The sequence below is a fragment of the Caloenas nicobarica genome, chromosome 31 (assembly GCF_036013445.1).
Source record: "Caloenas nicobarica isolate bCalNic1 chromosome 31, bCalNic1.hap1, whole genome shotgun sequence".
Classification (NCBI taxonomy): domain Eukaryota; kingdom Metazoa; phylum Chordata; class Aves; order Columbiformes; family Columbidae; genus Caloenas; species Caloenas nicobarica.
Genome location: NC_088275.1, coordinates 1677415 through 1694887, shown reverse-complemented (window position 1 = coordinate 1694887; position 17473 = coordinate 1677415). Strand labels below are relative to the sequence as shown.

The 17473-nt window shown below is 68.7% G+C and overlaps 1 protein-coding gene across 1 annotated transcript; it reads left to right on the top strand.

The window, feature by feature from the left end:
• On the top strand, positions 1-17447 carry IGSF9 (immunoglobulin superfamily member 9). The gene is made up of 28 exons (XM_065653511.1): positions 1-294; positions 596-787; positions 4268-4420; positions 4544-4695; positions 4820-4937; positions 5087-5228; positions 5407-5552; positions 5664-5806; positions 5886-6026; positions 6113-6229; positions 6563-6713; positions 7560-7683; positions 7768-7943; positions 8042-8292; positions 9178-9262; positions 9378-9548; positions 9736-9781; positions 10087-11256; positions 11459-11604; positions 11739-11916; positions 12574-12832; positions 14190-14426; positions 14567-14657; positions 15943-16059; positions 16353-16561; positions 16635-16809; positions 16882-16984; positions 17060-17447. Exons 1-28 carry the CDS (start codon positions 243-245, stop codon positions 17199-17201), a joined length of 5187 nt encoding a protein of 1728 aa, XP_065509583.1. The 5' UTR covers positions 1-242; the 3' UTR covers positions 17202-17447.
• The last annotated feature ends 26 nt before the right edge of the window (positions 17448-17473 follow it).

Sequence of the window (17473 nt, the reverse complement as noted above, 5' to 3'; positions counted from 1 at the left end):
TTGCCGCGGGTTTGTTTGTGGCGGCGGCGGCCGGAGCGCGGGGGCGGAGCGGAGCGGGCCGGGCATGAGGAGCGGCGGGACGCGGAGCCGCCAGCGCCCCCCGCCCGGGGCCGCTGCGCCGTGGGCAGCCCGGCGGAGCCCGCCCTGAGGCGCCGGCCCCCGGGGATACCGCTCCCGGTGACCCCCCCCGCCGCTCCATCGCCCCGTCCCGCCGCGGGAGCCGCCGGAGGGGGAGCTGGGCTATGCGGTGGTGGCTGCGCGCCGCCGTCCTCAGCCTGCTTGCCGGCGCTGAGGGTAAGGAGCAGGAGCCCGGGTCGGGGGGGGGCGGCCGCGCTGCCGGTGGGGCCGGTGCGGGGTCCGGCGGGGGCGGCGCACGTGGCGGGAGGGGGCCGGGGGCTCGGCCGGGTCCCGTCCCGGGGGGGGTCCTCGGGCAGGCCCCGAGGGGGGGGTCCTCGGGCAGGCCCCGGGGGGGTCCTCGGGCGGGTCCCGGGGGGTCCTCGGGCAGGTCCCGGGGGGTCCTCGGGCGGGTCCCGGGGGGGCTCGGGCGGGTCCCGTCCCGCGGACGGAGCTCAGCCCTCCCGCTCGGTCCCCGCAGGCAGCGGCCAGAGCCCGGCCCGGGCCGTGGTGGGACGGGTCGGGCAGAGCACGGTGCTGGGCTGCGACCTCCTGGACGCCCACGAGGCCCGTCCCCCGCTCTACGTGATCGAGTGGGTCCGATTCGGCTTCGTCCTCCCCATCTTCATCAAGTTCGGGCTCTACTCGCCGCGGGTGGACCCGGAGTACATCGGTGAGTCCCAGTGGGCGGTTATGGGTCCCGGGGGACCCTCGGGCTGGCTCCGGTGTCCCGTGTCCCTGCTCTCCTTGTCTGGGCCCCAGCCGAGGGCTGCTGCTGTCAGCCCGCATTAATCACGCTCCCGGGGCGGTGGGGAGGTGCTGGGCTCTCCCTACACTCCTGGACAGCAGGAGGGGACATGGTGGGGTTGGGGAGGTCCCCGCAGCAAGGCAGAGTCCCCTCCTTGTGCAGCAGCTCCAGGGATGGCCGGAGCGGGAGGCAGAAGGGTTGTGGATACCCAGCCTGGGGGGAGATGCGGCCCCCAGCCCAACAGGAGGGGTCCCCATGGGCCGTCGCTCCCGTCACTGTGGACAGTCCCAGCACCACCTGCTCGGGAACGGGGACCGGGACATGGCCCTGCCCACTGCTGGGGCCGGTGACACCAGGATGCCCCGTGCCAGAGGCTGTTGGTGCCCAGGTGCTGCCACGCCGCCGCCTCAGCCCGTGCGGGTCGCTTGAGGGTTGAGCCTGGGGAGGGGATTTTGGTGAAGCTGCTGGTTGTCGGTGCTGGGGTTTGGAGCGAAGCTGCCCTGGGGAAAGGCTGTGGCGTGGGAGAGAGATCACAGAGTCACAGGATGGTTGGGGTTGGAAGGGACCTGTGGAGATCATCTAGTGCAACGCACCGGTGTTCTCCTCTTTACGGGGTATTTAAAGCAAAGCGGTGGCGGAGCTTGAGGGATCCCTGCGAGCACGGAGGTGAAGACGACGGGAGCGTCCCTCGAGGACGGGGAAGGGCTGGCCAGTGTTTTGGGCTGAGTCTGGTCCCAACTGCCCGTGGTAGTGACACACCAAAATCCTCCCGTGCGATGGGATGGGGAGGGCTGGAGCACCGGATTGTGCCTAGGTCAGGAGCCCAACCTCCCTGCCAAAACAGGCCCTTGCCTAAGAAACACACGGCGGGCTGAGGTTGGAGCCGAGCCCCGTCCTGGCTGTGGGCAGAGCAGCGATGCCTCTTGGGCTGCGCAGGAGGCGGCTGATTTCGGGGCACACCTGGGGCTCTCCCCATCTGAGGACACCTTTGCTCTGCAGCCAGCCCTGAGCTGGCCCCGTGGGACCAGCGGTGACAACAAACCCGCCGGTGTCGAGAAGGCACCTGCTTTCCTGGGAGGTTTGGCCTGGGTTCCTGTTACCTGAGCCGGCATCGCGGGGCCCCCTCGGCTACAGGGGCTCGGGTTACCCAGGAAGGGCCTGGCAGGCTCCTGCCTGCTCCTGCCTGCTCCTGCCTGCTCCTGCCTGCTCCTGCCCACAGCCCCTTGTCCCTGCTGCCAGCGTGGCCGGGGGGGCTGGATCAGTGCTGGGGGAAGGGGGCTGTGGTTGTAATGAGGACAAGGTGGGTGGGCAGCGGGGCTGGCGGCCGTCACCATGGCAGCGGGGCGGCTTGTTTTCGGTTCTGTGGAAGGATGAAGGGCAGGGGCTGTGGGGACAGACCCTCCTTTCAGCCCTTCCCAGGCGGAGCCCATCAGGTGCCACCCGGAGGAGTTTGGGGAGCCCCTGTTGTCACCCGCATCCCTCACGTGGCAATTCGGGGCATCCCAGTGATGGGCTGGGCTGCTCGAGAGCCCTTGGGGGAACAGGGTCAGCTCTCCCCTGTGCCACCACCCCGCAGTGTCACGGGCTGCTGTCCCCTGCTGCCGGCCGGCCTGGAGTGGGGCTGGTGGCACCAGGTCCCCAGCAGCAAGCGTGGCTGGGGCTGCAGCCCCTTTGTGTCCCTCTGAATGCCGGTTGCCAGGCGCTGGGGATGCTGGTGCGGAGGGCAGCGGCCGTTTTGTTATCGGGAGGAGGAGGAGGAGGGGGCTGGGGCCGCACGGGGGATTAGGGGGAGGCTGGGGGCGTCCCCAAAGCGCTCTGATCCCTTCCAAAGGGACCTTTGTTCAGGAGCCTGCTGCTCCTGGGGCTGCGAGCTGGCAGCTGCAGGCGGGGATGGGGCTTTTTGGAACTGCCCCGATTTCCAGGGCTTGGCGTGGGAGCCGCCTCTGGGGTGAAAGGAGGGAGGACCCCTTGTCCTGGGGGTCTTTTGCCATTGCTCCCACCCTTCTCGCTGCTTCTGCCACCCCTCTCACGTTCAAGGTTTGCCTGGGGTGTTGCTTTGTGCTCCGAGTCAGCAATGCTGCTGGAGCACCGAGACACGTCCGTCTGTCCGCAGGACGCGCCGTGGGGCTGGGTTAGAGGCAGGAGGGGTGGGAGATGCGCCCGGGGGGCTGCAGCGGCTGGAGGAAGCTCTGGGCAGGAAGGGTTTGCCCGTTCACACAGGGCCATGTGGCCCCAGCGTTTTGTGCGTCCCCAAACCGCGCAGCCTGTGCCCAAACCAGCCGTCCCGGCTCCACGGCGGTGCACGGGGACAGCCCGCGACACCAACGGCAGAGCAGGGTTCGGTAAAACTTGCTTTGTTGGAAATGCTTCTGGCCGCGGGGAGCTCTGGAGTGTTGACGGGAGCGCCGTGGAGCCAAAAGCCGCACGCGGTGCTGCCAGCGCCCTGGCCTTGCCACGGTGTGCCGGGAGCAAGGCTGCCCCCGGCAATGGCACATGTGGGGCTAAACCCGCATCCCCAGCGCGGCGCAGCTCTCTGGGCGGTGGGTTCCTGCAGCGGGTGGGGGACACACAGCCCGTGGGTGCTAGGACGGTGGGTGCCGGGACGGTGGGTGCCGCTGGCTGCGCACCCCGGCCGGGGCTGAGCCAATTGCCCGCTGCACGCCTGAGCCGATTATGGCTCTGATAATAGCCCAGGGGATTAACGGGCTGCGCTCGCTGCCGCTTTGTGCCCTTATCCTCCTCCTCATCAAAGAGGCCGTGGGGCGCGGGGCTGCTGCTGGTGGGGTGAGGGTCCCCTGGTCCGGCAGAGCCCCCCACCACAGCTGTGCCCTTCAATGGGTCCGTCATGCTTGTCCCTGCGAGGCGGGCGAGGCGTTCGGCTTGTCCTCCCCGTGCTGTGGGGACAGGGGACAGTGCGGGGGTGCCCGGGGCTTAGCCGGGCTCCTGAGGGTGAGGCTGCCGGGGGGGTTCCTGGGGGCCAGGGCGGCCGAGGCTGCGGGGGAAGGGTCCCTGATGCCAGGCGAAGGGCGCGGGGGGGATTTGCAGGGGGGCGGAGGGGCCGTGGGAGCAGCTGCTGGAGCGACGCTCAGGGTGCGCAGACCCACCTGGCTGGGGGTCCCTGCCCCTCCGTGGGGACAGGTGACAGAGCCCAGCACTGCGGCCTCTCCCGTCGGTGTGAAATCTCCGCCACCCGCCTTGACTTCTGTCCCACGGCCGTTCCCAGCCCCCCGTGGCGCCGGAGAAGCCGGAGCGCGGCCCGGCCGTGCGGGCAGGCGCCAAGTGGGGCAGTCGGCCCCGCTCTCGGGGAAGCCGCTGAGCCCACGGCGGGGCCGGGGCTGCGTGGGCAGGAGCGCGGGGACACGGCTGTCCCCGGGCCAGCGGTGACGGCCCTGTCTGGGCGCACAGGTCGCGTGCGGATCGAGGAAGGCGCCTCGCTGCGCATCGACCTCCTGCGCGCCGAGGACCAGGGCTGGTACGAGTGCCGCGTGCTCTTCCTCGACCGGCACAGCACCGACGCCGACTTCCAGAACGGCACCTGGATCCACCTCACCGTCAACGGTACCGCTTGATCCCACCCTTGGTCGCCGCTCTGCCCAGCACCAGCCAAGATCTCTGAGGGCTGGGACTGGATCCACTGATCTTCCGAGACCTTGGGATAAAAGTCTGGACTTGTCTTTACAGCACCCCCCACCTTCCTGGAGACCCCACCCGCGTTCGTGGAGGTGCGGGACCGGGACACGCTCAGCCTTACCTGCACGGCTGTGGGCAACCCGCAGCCCGTCGTTGTCTGGAAGAGGAGCGACCTGGCTGTCCAGAGCGGGGACACGGTGCAGGTGAGGATGGCGAACCACCCGTTACCTGCTCCGCTCGGCCGGAGAGCGGGCGCCTGTCCCCTCTGCGGTGGCACCCGCCTCCCAACGCTGTTCCTGAGTGTCCTGTCCCTCGGTGGCATCGCAGGTGAGGAACGGGACGCTGAGCATCGCCGTGGTGGAGCGCGCCAGCGCGGGCACCTACACCTGCCACGCTTCCAGCAAGGAGGGCACCGTCACCCACACCACCCGCGTGCTCGTGCAGGGTAAGAGCGGCCACGGGGACACCCCACACGGCACGGACAGAGCCGCGTCCCACGGGTTGGTTTTGGGGCAGGTGTGATGGGATTTGAGAGCAACTGGGGCTGTCCCCTCTCCCCCTGGCCCTCACCGTCCCCTCCGCCCCACACTGCAGGGCCACCCGTCATCGTGGTGCCGCCCCAGAACGTCACCGTCAACGTCTCCCAAGATGCCTTTCTGGCGTGCCAGGCTGAGGCGTACCCGGGAAACCTCACCTACACCTGGCTCCAGGGCAGCAGCAACGTCTTCCACCTCAGGTACGGCGGGGACCGGGGTGGCACCGAGGCGGCCACGGGCCTGTGCCGGCGGTGCCGGGGCTGCCGTGGCCCTGCAAAGCCTGGATCTGAGCGCGCTGGGCTGGCTGGGTGCGTGGTGTCCTCCTGGGGCGGTGGGGACGGTCCCGGCCGTGCCGCTGACCGCGTCCTTCCCTCGCAGCCGCCTCCAGGCTCGGGTCCGCGTCCTGGTGGACGGGAGTCTCTTGCTCCAGCGAACGACCCCGGACGACGCCGGCAAATACACCTGCATCCCCAGCAACGGGCTGTGGAAGCCGCCTTCTGCTTCAGCCTTCGTCACGGTGCTGTGTAAGTGCCTGGTGAGCCCAGGCCATACTGTCACCGGCCCAGGGGGTGACACAGGGACCCCAGTCCCCTGCCGCCCTCACGCGGGCCCTGGCGCCCTGTTTGTCCGCGCAGACCCGGCGCGGGTGACTGCCATGCTCCCGGAGACCCACCTGCCCAAGGGGATGCGGGGCATGATCCGCTGCCCCACCAGCGCCAACCCCCCGCTGCTCTCCGTCAGCTGGACCAGGGACGGGCGCCCGCTGGAGCTGGACAAGGTGCCACCGCTCGCGCCTGCCCCCACGTTCCCTCCCTCCCAAGCCCCTCGTCCTGACCCTGTCCCCCCACCTCTCCCAGCTCCCCGGCTGGTCCATGACACCGGACGGCTCCATCGTCATCGCGACGGGGAACGACGACGTGCTGGGGGTGTACACGTGTACCCCGTACAACAGCTACGGCACCGCCGGCGAGTCCCGGCCCACGCGCGTCCTGCTGAAGGTGAGGCCGGGGTGGGCGCGCGGCTCCGCGTGTGGCGGCCCCGTTGTCTCTGCGCCCCCGTCCCACTCTGCGCGCCCCCTTTCCAGGACCCGCCGGCCTTCACGCTGCGCCCCAAGGAGGAATACTTCCAGGAGGTGGGCCGGGAGCTGGTGATCCCCTGTGCGGCCCGCGGGGATCCCCCCCCCGCCATCACCTGGCTGCAGGTAGGAGCCGCCGGGGAACCCGCTGAGCCCTCCTGGGAGGGGGACGCTGCATTTGGCCGGGGGGGCATCGCTCCAGGGTAGTCCCCGTGTCCCCAGCAGGGTCACATCTCTCCCAGTTCCTGCAGGAGAAGGGGCTCAGGGCACTTTGCTTGTGTTGCCTTCTGAGAAACCATGGCAAAATCTTGCCCCATGGTTTCTAAGCCGGGTCATATCGAGTCCTGTTGTCCTCGAGGCCGCTGGTGTTGTGGGGTCACAGCAGAGCAGCCGTGCTGGCCCTGAGGGGGTGGGCTTGGGGGTCTCATGCCGTCACCGTGTCCGTGCGTTGCCGTGCAGGTGGGCGGCGTGGGGAAGAGCAGCGCCCGGGTGGATGTGAACGGCAGCCTTGTCCTCCGCCCGCTCGCCAAGGAGCAGCACGGGGTCTGGGAGTGCACAGCTACCAACCGCGTGGCCAGCGTCAGCGCCGCCACCGCCGTCCACGTGCTGGGTGAGTCGCCGGGATGTGGGAAGGACATCGGCCGAGGGGACTGGGGTGCGTGACACCAGCCCCCCAGTGCCGGCAGGGGTGGAAATGCCAAGGTCGTGGTTTAACCCGAGCTGGCAATACAACCACGCAGCCACTCACTCACTCCCCCCGATAGGGGAGAGAATCCAAAGAGAAGGGAGAAACTTTGATTGAGATAAACACAGTTTAATAAAATAACAAAATACTAATACATTACTAGTAAATATACATACAAAATCAAAATAAAAGGTACTCAAGGCAATTCCTCATGAATACACTGAGCAGCCAGTCCCAGGAAATGGCACCTGGTCCCAAAGCTGATTCCAGAGAGAGAGACGGGAGGAGAAAGGCAGAAAAGCCCAGAGGCCTCTGCAAAACAGCAAAAGGCCGAACTAAATGTCCCGATCGAAACTCCCCCGGCTGCGACAAAAAAGAGTGAAGGAAAAGACAATGCACGCAAGAGAAAGCGCCCAAGAGAGAGAGGTTGGGAGCAGAAGAGAAGACTCCTTAAAAATGGAGCATGATGCCAATGGGCTGGAACACTCTGATTGCTCAGTCTGGGTGTCCGTCCAGCTCTGTCCGTCCATCCCCTTCCTCGCTGCCTCACACCTGTGGGCAGAGCTCAGAGTGTCCTTGGCTCTCAGAGCAAAGCGATTCCAAACATTAACTCTGTGCTGGGCTGTTGTCTCTTGTTCTCAAACTAAGCCCAAATAATGAGCCTGCGAGCTATGGAAAAGAAGGGTTTGTAAGTGCATGAGGAAAATTAACCCATTTTCAGTCCAACCAGCCGCTTGGGCTGATCCATCTTCTCTCTGCCCCCCTCCCCAGGCACCAGTCCTCACGCTGTCACCAACGTCTCTGTGCTCCCGCTCCTCCTGGCTGCCAACATCTCCTGGGAGCCGGGCTTTGATGGAGGTTATTTCCAGAGGTTCAGCGTCTGGTACACGCCGCTGTGAGTCCCCACGGACGCTCCGCTGCCCCATGCCCCCTCTGCCCCACCTGCGCCTCTGGTCTCACGGGTCCCACGTCCCCTCAGGGTGAAGCACCCGCCCCGGGCCCACCACGACTGGGTGTCGCTCTCGGTGCCGGTGGGAGCTCAGCACCTCTTGGTGGAGAATCTGCAGCCAGACACCAGCTACCAGTTCAGCGTCCTGGCCCAGAACAAACTGGGCAGCGGCCCCTTCAGCCAGATCGTTACCTCCGTGCCCAGGGGTAAGAAGCAGCTCCCCAAACCCCCGGTCCCCCCAGAGCCCTCAAGCGCCCCGGAGGCTCCTGCTGTCCCCCCACACTGGCGTCCCCTTTCTCCTCAGGCTTCCCAGTGACCACAGTGCCTCCAGAGCCCCCGGCCATGACCATGCGCGTCTTCCTGTCCCCGCCGCAGGCTCTGAGCGCCAACGAGACTGCGCGTGGGGTCCTGCTGCGGTGGGAGCCCCCCGGCCAGGCCTCGGTGGCGCTGAGCGGGTACGCGCTGGAGCTGCGGCAGGACAAGGGCGGATGGGAGGTGCTGGATCGCTCCATCCCCAGCACCGAGACCCAGGTGCTGGTGCCGGGACTCATCAAGGTGGGAATCCCAGTGCCGGGGCGGGCAGCTCTGGGGCGATGGAGCAAGGGCAGGGGTGTCGTGGTTTAACCCGAGCTGGCAATACGACCACGCAGCCGCTCGCTCACTCCCTTCGCAGTAGGGGAGAGAATTCAAAGGGAAGGGAGAAACCTGGATTGAGAGAAACATAGTTTAACAAAATAACAAAATACTAATACACTGCTAGTAAATATTTTATATATAAAAAAGAGAAATAAATGATACTCAAGGCAATTCCTCATGAACACGCTGAGCAGCCAGTGCCAGGAAACAGCACCTGGTCCCAAGAGCCGATCCTAGAAGGGAGAAAAGAGGGGAGAAAAGGCAGAAAAGCCCAGAGGCCTCTGCAAAACGGCAAAAAGCCAAACTAAACATCCCCACCAAAACTCCCTCAGCTCAATAGCAAGAGCAAGAGATAGCAGAAGAAGAGCAAAAGGGAGCTACCCGGAAGAGCAACTGTCCTTAAATAATTAGCATGATGCTAATGAGCTGGAACGCTCTGATTGCTCAGTCTGGGTGTCCGTCCAGCTCTGTCCGTCCATCCCCTTCCTCGCTGCCTCACACCTGTGGGCAGAGCTCAGAGTGTCCTTGGCTCTCAGAGCAGAGCAATTCCAAACATTAACTCTGTGCTGGGCTGTTGTCTCTTGTTCTCAAACTAAGCCCAGATAATGAGCGTGCGAGCTATGGAAAAGAAAGGTTTGTAACTGCATGGAGAAAATTAACCCATTTTCAGTCAAACCAGCACAGGGGGTCAGGTCTGCATTGCTGCTGCCCGGAGCTGGGGCATCTGCTCAGCTCTGCAGCCGCGTGGGTCGAGGTGCCACCAGCCACGGCGCCAAGGATGCTGATGGCCCTTTGCTCCCCCAGGACGCCTTCTATGAGTTCCGACTGGTGGCCTTTGCCGGCAGCTACATCAGCGATCCCAGCAACACGGTGAACGTCTCCACGGCAGGTAAGGCCTGGGCTGCCACCCGCTCGCTTCGCTGTGTGTCCCCATGGCGCTGGTGACACGAGGAGGGCCGTGCCCACCATCCCGGCGCTCTGACGGTGTCTCCTGTCCGCCCCAGGCATGGAGGTGTACCCGTCTCGCACGCAGCTGCCGGAGCTCCTGCCGCAGCCGGTGCTGGCCGGGGTCATCGGGGGGATCTGCTTCCTCAGCGTGGCCGTGATCTTCAGCACCATGGCTGCCTGCATCATGAACCGCCGGCGGGCTGCGCGCATCCAGAAGCGAAGGCAAGGTAGGAGCTGGGATCCCGGAGAGCTCGGAGCCCCGTGCGTGGGGCGGCGGGACCCGCTGCCCAGCGAGGGGACAGGCCGGGGGGGCTGGGGACCCACCAGGGGTGGTCATAGGGGTGCTGCTGTCTCCTCATCATCACTTTTGAGTTGCTCGCTGTGTGATCCCCTTGTGTTCTCATGACCTTCCAGATCCACCACTCGTCTTCTCCCCCAGCAAGAAGCTTTCACCTCCACAGTAAGTCCCACCATGCCACGCTCCACCCCGTCCCGCTGCGCTCCCCATCGTTCGCTCACCGCTGGCTGGGGGCAGAGGGACAAGTCGGGGGATATTAGGAGCGGGATGCCGGGATCGGGGCGTGCTGTGGGGTAGGGATCCCCTGAGGTGTCCCCTCCAGGGAGAAAGGGCCAGAAAGCGCAGGAGCGGCTCTGTAGAGCCGGCAGCAGCGGTGCAGGGTCACGGTACCTGCTGTCCCGGCACAGGGGCAGCCAGGCAAGGCTGGAGCGGGACGGGCGTTGCAGCCGCTCCCTCCTTCCCTGCAGCAATTCTCCTGGCGCTGGTAGCCCAGACAGCACCGTGAAGCTGAAGCTGCAGCCGTCTCCCTACCGGAGCCTGCGCCGGACGCTGCTGTGGGGCGAGAAAGCCGGCACCAGCCTGGGGCTGAGCATCGCCGGCTCCCGCTACGCCGTGTACGAGAGCCACGTCGGGGAGCACGTGCCCCTGGAGCGGATCTGCCGCGGCCCCGACGGGCGCTTCGTGGTGGAGACCGAGGCGCAGGCGAGTGGTCGTGGGGCGCTGCCCTACACCGAGCTGGAGCCATTCACCCCACGGGACCCGCAGCCCCAGCCGTACATCCAGCCGCCCGCCAAGGAGGAGCCTGTGTGGCGCAAGGGGGTCTCGCTGCGCCCCCGGCCCGCGGGACAGCCTCACCGGGACGCCAGATACCGCCGGGGCCGCTACTTTGGCTACGGCAGCAGCAGCAGCCCCGTGGACGAAGCCGCTGCGTTGTGCATCGTCGACATCAGCCCCGTGGCCTCCGCCGCCACTCTGCCTTACAGCACCACCGAGGAGCTGCCCGGCAGCGCCGGGCCCTGCCAGAGCGCCGCCAGCGCCCTGTGGGACTCGCTGCCCCTCGAGGGCTCCCCCCGGACCCCACCGGCTCCCCCCAGCCCCCCGGTGCAGAGCGGGATCCTGCAGTACCTGAGCCTGCCCTTCTTCAAGGAGATGTGTGTTGACGGCGACTGGCCGGAGGAGCCGGTGGAGCCCCCCGACGCCGGCAGCAAGCCAGAGCCCACCGCCAGCCCCCCGCCGGGCTCTGGGGGCTCCCCGCAGCGCGCGGGGCGGACGCTGTGCCCAGACTGCATCGACACGTGTGCCAACGCCACCTCCCCCCCGGCCACCGCGTTCCTCCGGCCCCCCAGCCCGCCCGTGGGTCCCGCCAAGGCCTCGCTGCCCGGCACGGCTGCCTGGCCCGGCTCCCCCGGCGCGCAGCCCCCCGCCGGCGGCAGGACTGAGCCCGCGCCCTCGGCCGGCACCGCGGATCCGGCCCCTCTGGAGAAGGTGCCGCGGGGCAGTTTGACCAGCCAGAGCAGCGGCCGGGGCAGCGCTTCCTTCCTGCGGCCCCCCTCGCTGGCACCGTCCCTGGGGGGCACGGGCGGCTCTGCGGCGGAGGAGGGCAGGGCGAGGACGGATCCGGCGCTCGGCGGGAAGAGGTGAGCCGCGGGCAGGACGCCGGCGACAAGCCGGTTCATGCCAGGGCCGCTCTGAGCTTGTCCCGGCATGGAGCTGCCTCCCAGTGCCTGTAGCACCTTGGCTGCTCCTCCCTGGGGAACCCCCCATGGGGTCCCCACTTTTCCTGCCCCTGGGGAACCCCCCCTCGGGGCACGGGCACTGTCCTGACCCCCGTCCCCGCAGGAGGAACACGTCGGTGGACGAGAACTACGAGTGGGACGCGGAGTTGACGCTGGAGTCTGACATCCTGGCGGCGCTGCAGCTGTACCGCAGCGGGGACCCGGCACGGCCCGTCTCCACCATCGCCCTGCGCGACCTGGAGCGGCAGAGTGAGTGCGGCACCCCGGCCTGGCGGGGCTGGCAAACCCTCCCATGGGGAAAAGGGGGTGTCAGGGCCCTTTGGCATCCCCGTCCCCCCACATGGGTGATGCAGCCGGGCCGGACGCTGCGTGTCTCCCTGCAGAGCCCGGCGGCGGCTCGTCCCCGGTGAGCTCGGTGTCGGCGGAGGCGTTGGCGGCGGAGCGCGGCACAGCCCCGCGCCAGGAGCTGGCGGCCGCCCGGCGCCGCAGGGAGGGGGCCCAGCAGCGGCGGCAGCGCCTGAGCCCCCGTGGGGGCTGCGCTGATCGTTTCGAGCTGGCAACGCTGCTCTAGGGACCCCCGGGCTGGGGAGAACAATGCGGGGGAGAATAAAGAGGCGTGAGAGCAGCGCGGGCTCGTGTGTGGTACCCATCACACCCCCCCCACTCCGTGCTCCCTGCATCCCCCACCCCGCACCGTGCTCCCTGCATCCCCCCCCCCGCCGTGCTCCCTGCATCCCCCCCCCGCCGTGCTCCCTGCATCCCCCCCCCGCCGTGCTCCCTGCATCCCCCCGCCCCGTGTTCCCTGCATCCCCCCCACTCCATGCTCCCTGCATCCCCCCCACTCCATGCTCCCTGCATCCCCCACCCCGCACCGTGCTCCCTGCATCCCCCACCCCGCCGTGCTCCCTGCATCCCCCCCCCGCCGTGCTCCCTGCATCCCCCCCGCCCCGTGCTCCCTGCATCCCCCCCACTCCATGCTCCCTGCATCCCCCACCCCGCACCGTGCTGGCTGCATCCCCCCCCCCGCCAGTGTTCGCTGCATCCCCCCCCCCGCCAGTGTTCGCTGCATCCCCCCCCACCTTGTTCCCTGCATCCCCCCCCGCTGTTCCCCGTGTCCCATCTTCTGCTTCTCCTCCCCTCCCGCCCCCGCGGCCGGTGCCCCCCATCGTCCCGGTCCCGATGCTCAGTGCGGGCTCCCCTCCTGCTGTCCCCCCGGAGGGTCGCCCCCCGTTCCCGTGTCCCCCCCGCCGCCCCCTGCCTGCCCGCTGCCCCCCCCCACCTCGACTTTTGCGGGCGGGGGCGGGGCCTGCGCGCCTCTTTCCCTTATATGGCCATGCCGCGGGAGCGCGTCACGGGGGCGGGGCCTGGAGCGCACTACGTCACCCCCCGGCCGCGGGGTGTTCCGGGGGTCCCGGGGCTGCGCCGCGGGGTCACCTCGGGTCACCCCGGCTCGTCCTCGGCTCCCCTCGGGCTGCCCGTATCTGTCGCACCAGGCTGTCCCCCGTGTCCTTTCAGGGCCACCTCCCGGCTCCGTCCCCCTGGCCCAGCCACATGTCACGTCATGTCCCCTGGTCCTCCCCTGTGTCCCCCTCGTTCTGCCCGGGGACCCTGCATGTCACCCCACGTCTTCTGCATCAGGCCCAGCTCCTCCCCTGTGTTCCCCAGGGATCCTGCCTGTGTCATCCCTGGGGTCCCACCCCATGCCACCCCAGCCCTGTGCCCTGGAGCTCCTGTCCCCTTATTGTCCCCATGCTCGCCCCAGGGCTCCTGTCCCCAAGTCATCCTCTGTTACCCCCGGCTGAGTCCTTCCAGGATCCTGCCCCTGTGTCACCCCCATGGGACCTGTCCCCCTGTATCATCTCCCTCGTGCTGTGTCACCTGGTGTCTCCTGTCCCCCTATGTCACCCTTAAATCTGCCCCTCCATGTCCTGCCATTGTGCCACCCTCATCCTCTCACTGCTGACCCTGCCCCATTCCTGTACCTCCACGTTACCCCCGTTAGCCTGGAGGGGGTACAGGAGACAACAGAGACAACACACAACCCACCATGTGTGGGACAGAGGGACACTGGCCACCGTGGGGACAGGAGGACACGCCAAGGCTGGTCTCTGATATGGTGGTGTCCTCATAACCGAGCTCTGGAGGATGGTGGCACCTCAGGCTGGCTCAGGAGGGTGGGTGTTGAGCTCGGGACAGTTTTTGGGTGCTGAGGGGTGGGTGGGGTGTTGGGGACGCGGTGGCAGTGGCCCTGCCGCCTGTTCCGGAGGCGGCCGGTGGCTTCGGGCCGAGGTTTTGTTTGTTGTTTTGGTGGCGCTTCCCATGGAGACGGGACTTGTGCAAGCGCCGTCGTCCCTCCCTGCGCCGCTGGGGACACGGCGGGTGCTGGGGATGCTGTGTCCCCACAGCCCCCAGAGCTGTCCCCCTGCCACCATGGCCATGCCTTGGTGGTCCCCACCGCCACGTCCCCTGCCACCACAGTGACCCTGCAACCGCGGCTGGGCCCTGTTGCCATCACAGCCTTGTCCTCCTGCCACCAACGCCGGGCTGGCTCCACCGTGGCCGCTACAGCCGCCCTGTCCCCACCAAACCCCTGATGTCCCTTGAACGCTATGGCCAGGCTGTCCCTACCACCGCCACGCTGTCACTGCCACCACGGCCACCACTCCTCTGCTCGCCTGTCCCCACCACAACCCCCGTGTCCCCCACAGCCACCACGTCCCCCTGGCCACCACGGCTGCCTTGTCCCCACTCCCTGGCCACCTGCCACCACATCCCCCCGCCCTCAGCACAGCCCCTTTGTCCCCTCGCCACCACGGCCACCCCGGTGCCCACAGAACCCCCTGTCCCCCCGCGGGGCCGCCGGGCGGGGCGGGGCTGCCCGGGGCGCGGTGGCGGAGCGGCCCCGGCCCCGGCGGACCCGCCCCGGGAGCGGGCGGTACCGGGCCGCCCCCGGCCGCGCTGACATCAGCCGTGAAAAGGGCGCGGGCGGTGGCATCCGCCACTGCCGCACCGGGACCGCGGGATCGGCGCCGCAGGTAGGGACGGGCGGACGGGCGGGCACCGGGCGGCAGGTGGGGACGGGGCCCGGGGTGAGGATGAGATGGGAACCGGTCGCTCTGCACTAAAAATGGCCGGGGCCGCGCTGCCCGCGGGGGTCCGGAGCGGGCCCGGTGCCCCGGGCTGCCCCGCCCCGGGTAACGGCTCCGGGCAGGACCGGGCGCTGCGCCCGCGGAGCCGCCGGGACACGCGGCCGCGCCCGGGAAACAGGACCCGGGTGCGGCTTCCGGGCGCCCCGAGGGCACGTCCGTCCCGCGGCCGCGCGTCCCTCGGAGCCACCGCGGCGGTGTCGGTGCTGGGGCCGCGGCTCGGCTGAGCCCCCGCTCCCCCTCCCGCTGGCCCTGACGCGCCCGTGGCCCGGTCGGGCTGGGGCCGGTGCCCCCCTGGTGCCCCCCAGGGTGGCCATGTCCCAGCTGGGGGTCTGTGGGGACACCAGGGTGGCTGTGCCCTGGGTATGGTCCCCTCCCTGCGCACGCCGGGTTCCCCAGGGCTGGCGGAGTTCCCCTCCCTGCTGGCTTTGGGGGGGTCTCTGGGGTCCCAGGGTGGCCTTGTCCCAGCTGGGCTGGGTCCAGCCTCCTCCCTGCTGGCCCTAGGAGACCTGTGGGTTCCCCAAGTGGCTGCATCCCAGCCGGGATCCCCATCCCGCAGCTCCCGGGATGCCCGGAGGGTGCCCAGGTTGTCCATGCGGCACCCGCGGGGTCCCCAGCGCAGCGGTGGCGCAGCTGGGCTGGGTCCGGCCCTCCCCTCCCGGCTGGGCAAGCCCCAGCTGTGTCAGGAAATCAGCCCTGTCTGCACCAATTTCAGCTCCTCTTTGTTTCCCAATCGCCTTGGCCCCCGGCCGGGCGCTCCCCGCGCTCCCTCCCCGCGGGGGCCGCCTGCGCCCCAGCCCTTGCCCCATAGCCCCGTGCTGGCCGCTGGCTTCGGGGGGACGCCCGTCTGGTTGCAGAGTGGCCGCAGCGCTGAGGCTTCACGCGGCTTCCCCGGGGGCTTGGGGTTGATTTTCCTCCCGTCCGACAAACCAGGGTGGCTCGTCCCTTTGCTGCTCTTGGTGACAGGAGCCCCGAGCCCGAAGCCAGGCGTGTGACGGGGTCAAGCTGTGTCCCAAACTGAGCCTGGCCCCACAGGTGTGAGCTGGGCTGCCCCAGGGCGGCAGCTGCCACATGTCCCCCGGCGCCAGTGCTGGTGGGGCCACCTGCGTCCCCAGGGACACCAGCACGTGCTCCTTCTTCTGTGTGCCGGGGTGGCACCCGCCCTCACCCTGTGCCCCCAAACAGCAGGGGTGCAGCACTGGGCGCAGAAAGTGATGCCTGGGCAGCCCCATGTGCCACCACAGGGCGGGCAGCGGGGTCTGGGGACCCGGAGCACCCATCCGTGCGGGCAGGGCGGAGCTGCTCTGCTCGGGACCCCTGCGAGCACCTCGCACAACCCCCATCGTCCCCAGCACGGGTGGCACCAGCTCTGGGTGCTGATGCCTTGGCCAGGGCAGGGCCCCAACAGGTCCGGCTCCCCGCTGGGGTGGGGGCACCGCAGCCGGCAGCCCCAGTCCCGGATCTGGCGCCCGGCCCGAGCAAACGGGCGAGTTTGCAAACAAGCTCCGACCGGCAGCAAGCGCCTGCCAAATCCGCGCGTCCTCGGCGGGGCTGAGCTGTGGGGACAGCGATGCTCGGGCTGGGGGGCTGGCCCTGGCACTGAGGGGCTGCCGTGCTGCTGAATTGCCCCGTTGCCCTCGGGTGGGCACGGCCCTGGCGCTGGGCAGGAAGCTGGCAGGGCAGAGCCCCGGCAGCGCCTGGCACCGGTGATAAGGCTCCGCGCCGGACGTCCAGGCAGGATAGGGCTCTGCCTGGGAGCAGCTGCCGCGTTCACCGTCACTCACGGTCCCCAAGGGGCTCCAACGACATCCATCCCATGCCAGATGCCCTGGTGCCAGCAGAGCCGCTGAGCGGGGGGTCCGATCTCCGCAGATCACAGCATGGCAAACCGGGGACCATCATACGGGCTGAGCCGGGAGGTGCAGCAGAAGATCGACCGGCAGTACGACCCCGAGCTGGAGCAGATCCTGGTGCGGTGGATCCTGGCACAGTGCGGCGGGGACGTCGCGCAGCCGGCGTCCGGCAGGGATGGCTTCCAGCAGTGGCTGAAGGACGGCACCGTGAGTACCGCGGGGCCAGCCGGGGGGCTGCCGTGCCGCTGCCGTGCTCCTGACCCCCGGCTCCCCCCGGCAGGTGCTGTGCCGGCTCATCAACAGCCTCCACCCGCGCGGCCAGGGGCCGGTGGCCAAGATCCAGGCATCCACCATGGCCTTTAAGCAGATGGAGCAGATCTCGCAGTTCCTGCAGGCGGCCGAGCGCTACGGCATCGCCGCCACCGACATCTTCCAGACCGTCGACCTGTGGGAAGGTGAGCGGCTGGGGGGACCGCGGGGGGCCAGGTGGGGACAAGGACAGAGCTGAGCCACTCTGGGCCTTGCAGGAAAGAACATGGCATGTGTGCAGAGGACCCTGATGAACCTGGGCAGCCTGGCCGTGGCCAAGGGTGACGGGCTCTTCGTGGGAGACCCCAACTGGTTCCCCAAGTAGGTGGTGGGTGCCGGGGGGGGGTGTCGGGCTGCGGGGTCCCGCGGGGACGCTGACGCCTGCCGTGCCCGCAGGAAGTCGCAGGAGAACCGGCGCGTCTTCTCCGAGGACAAGCTGAAGGAGGGGCAGAGCGTCATCGGGCTGCAGATGGGCACCAACCGGGGCGCCTCGCAGGCCGGCATGACGGGCTACGGCATGCCCCGCCAGATCCTCTGAGCGCCACGCCGCCCCGGCACGGCCCCCCCAGGCCACCCCTCCGCCCTGCCTTAACCCCCCCTCTCCGCGGACCAGCTGGGTGCCCCCCGGGCACCCACCCCCCCCCCCCGCCAGTATTTCCAGGACCAAAGTCTTTTTTTATTATTATTATTTTGCTGGGTGTGGGCGCCGCTGTGCCCGCGCCCCCAGTGCCTTGGGGGCGCGGTGCCCCCCCATCCCGTGCCCAAATAAACGGCTCGTCTTCTTTCCAGGCTGGGCGGTCGTGCTGGGGG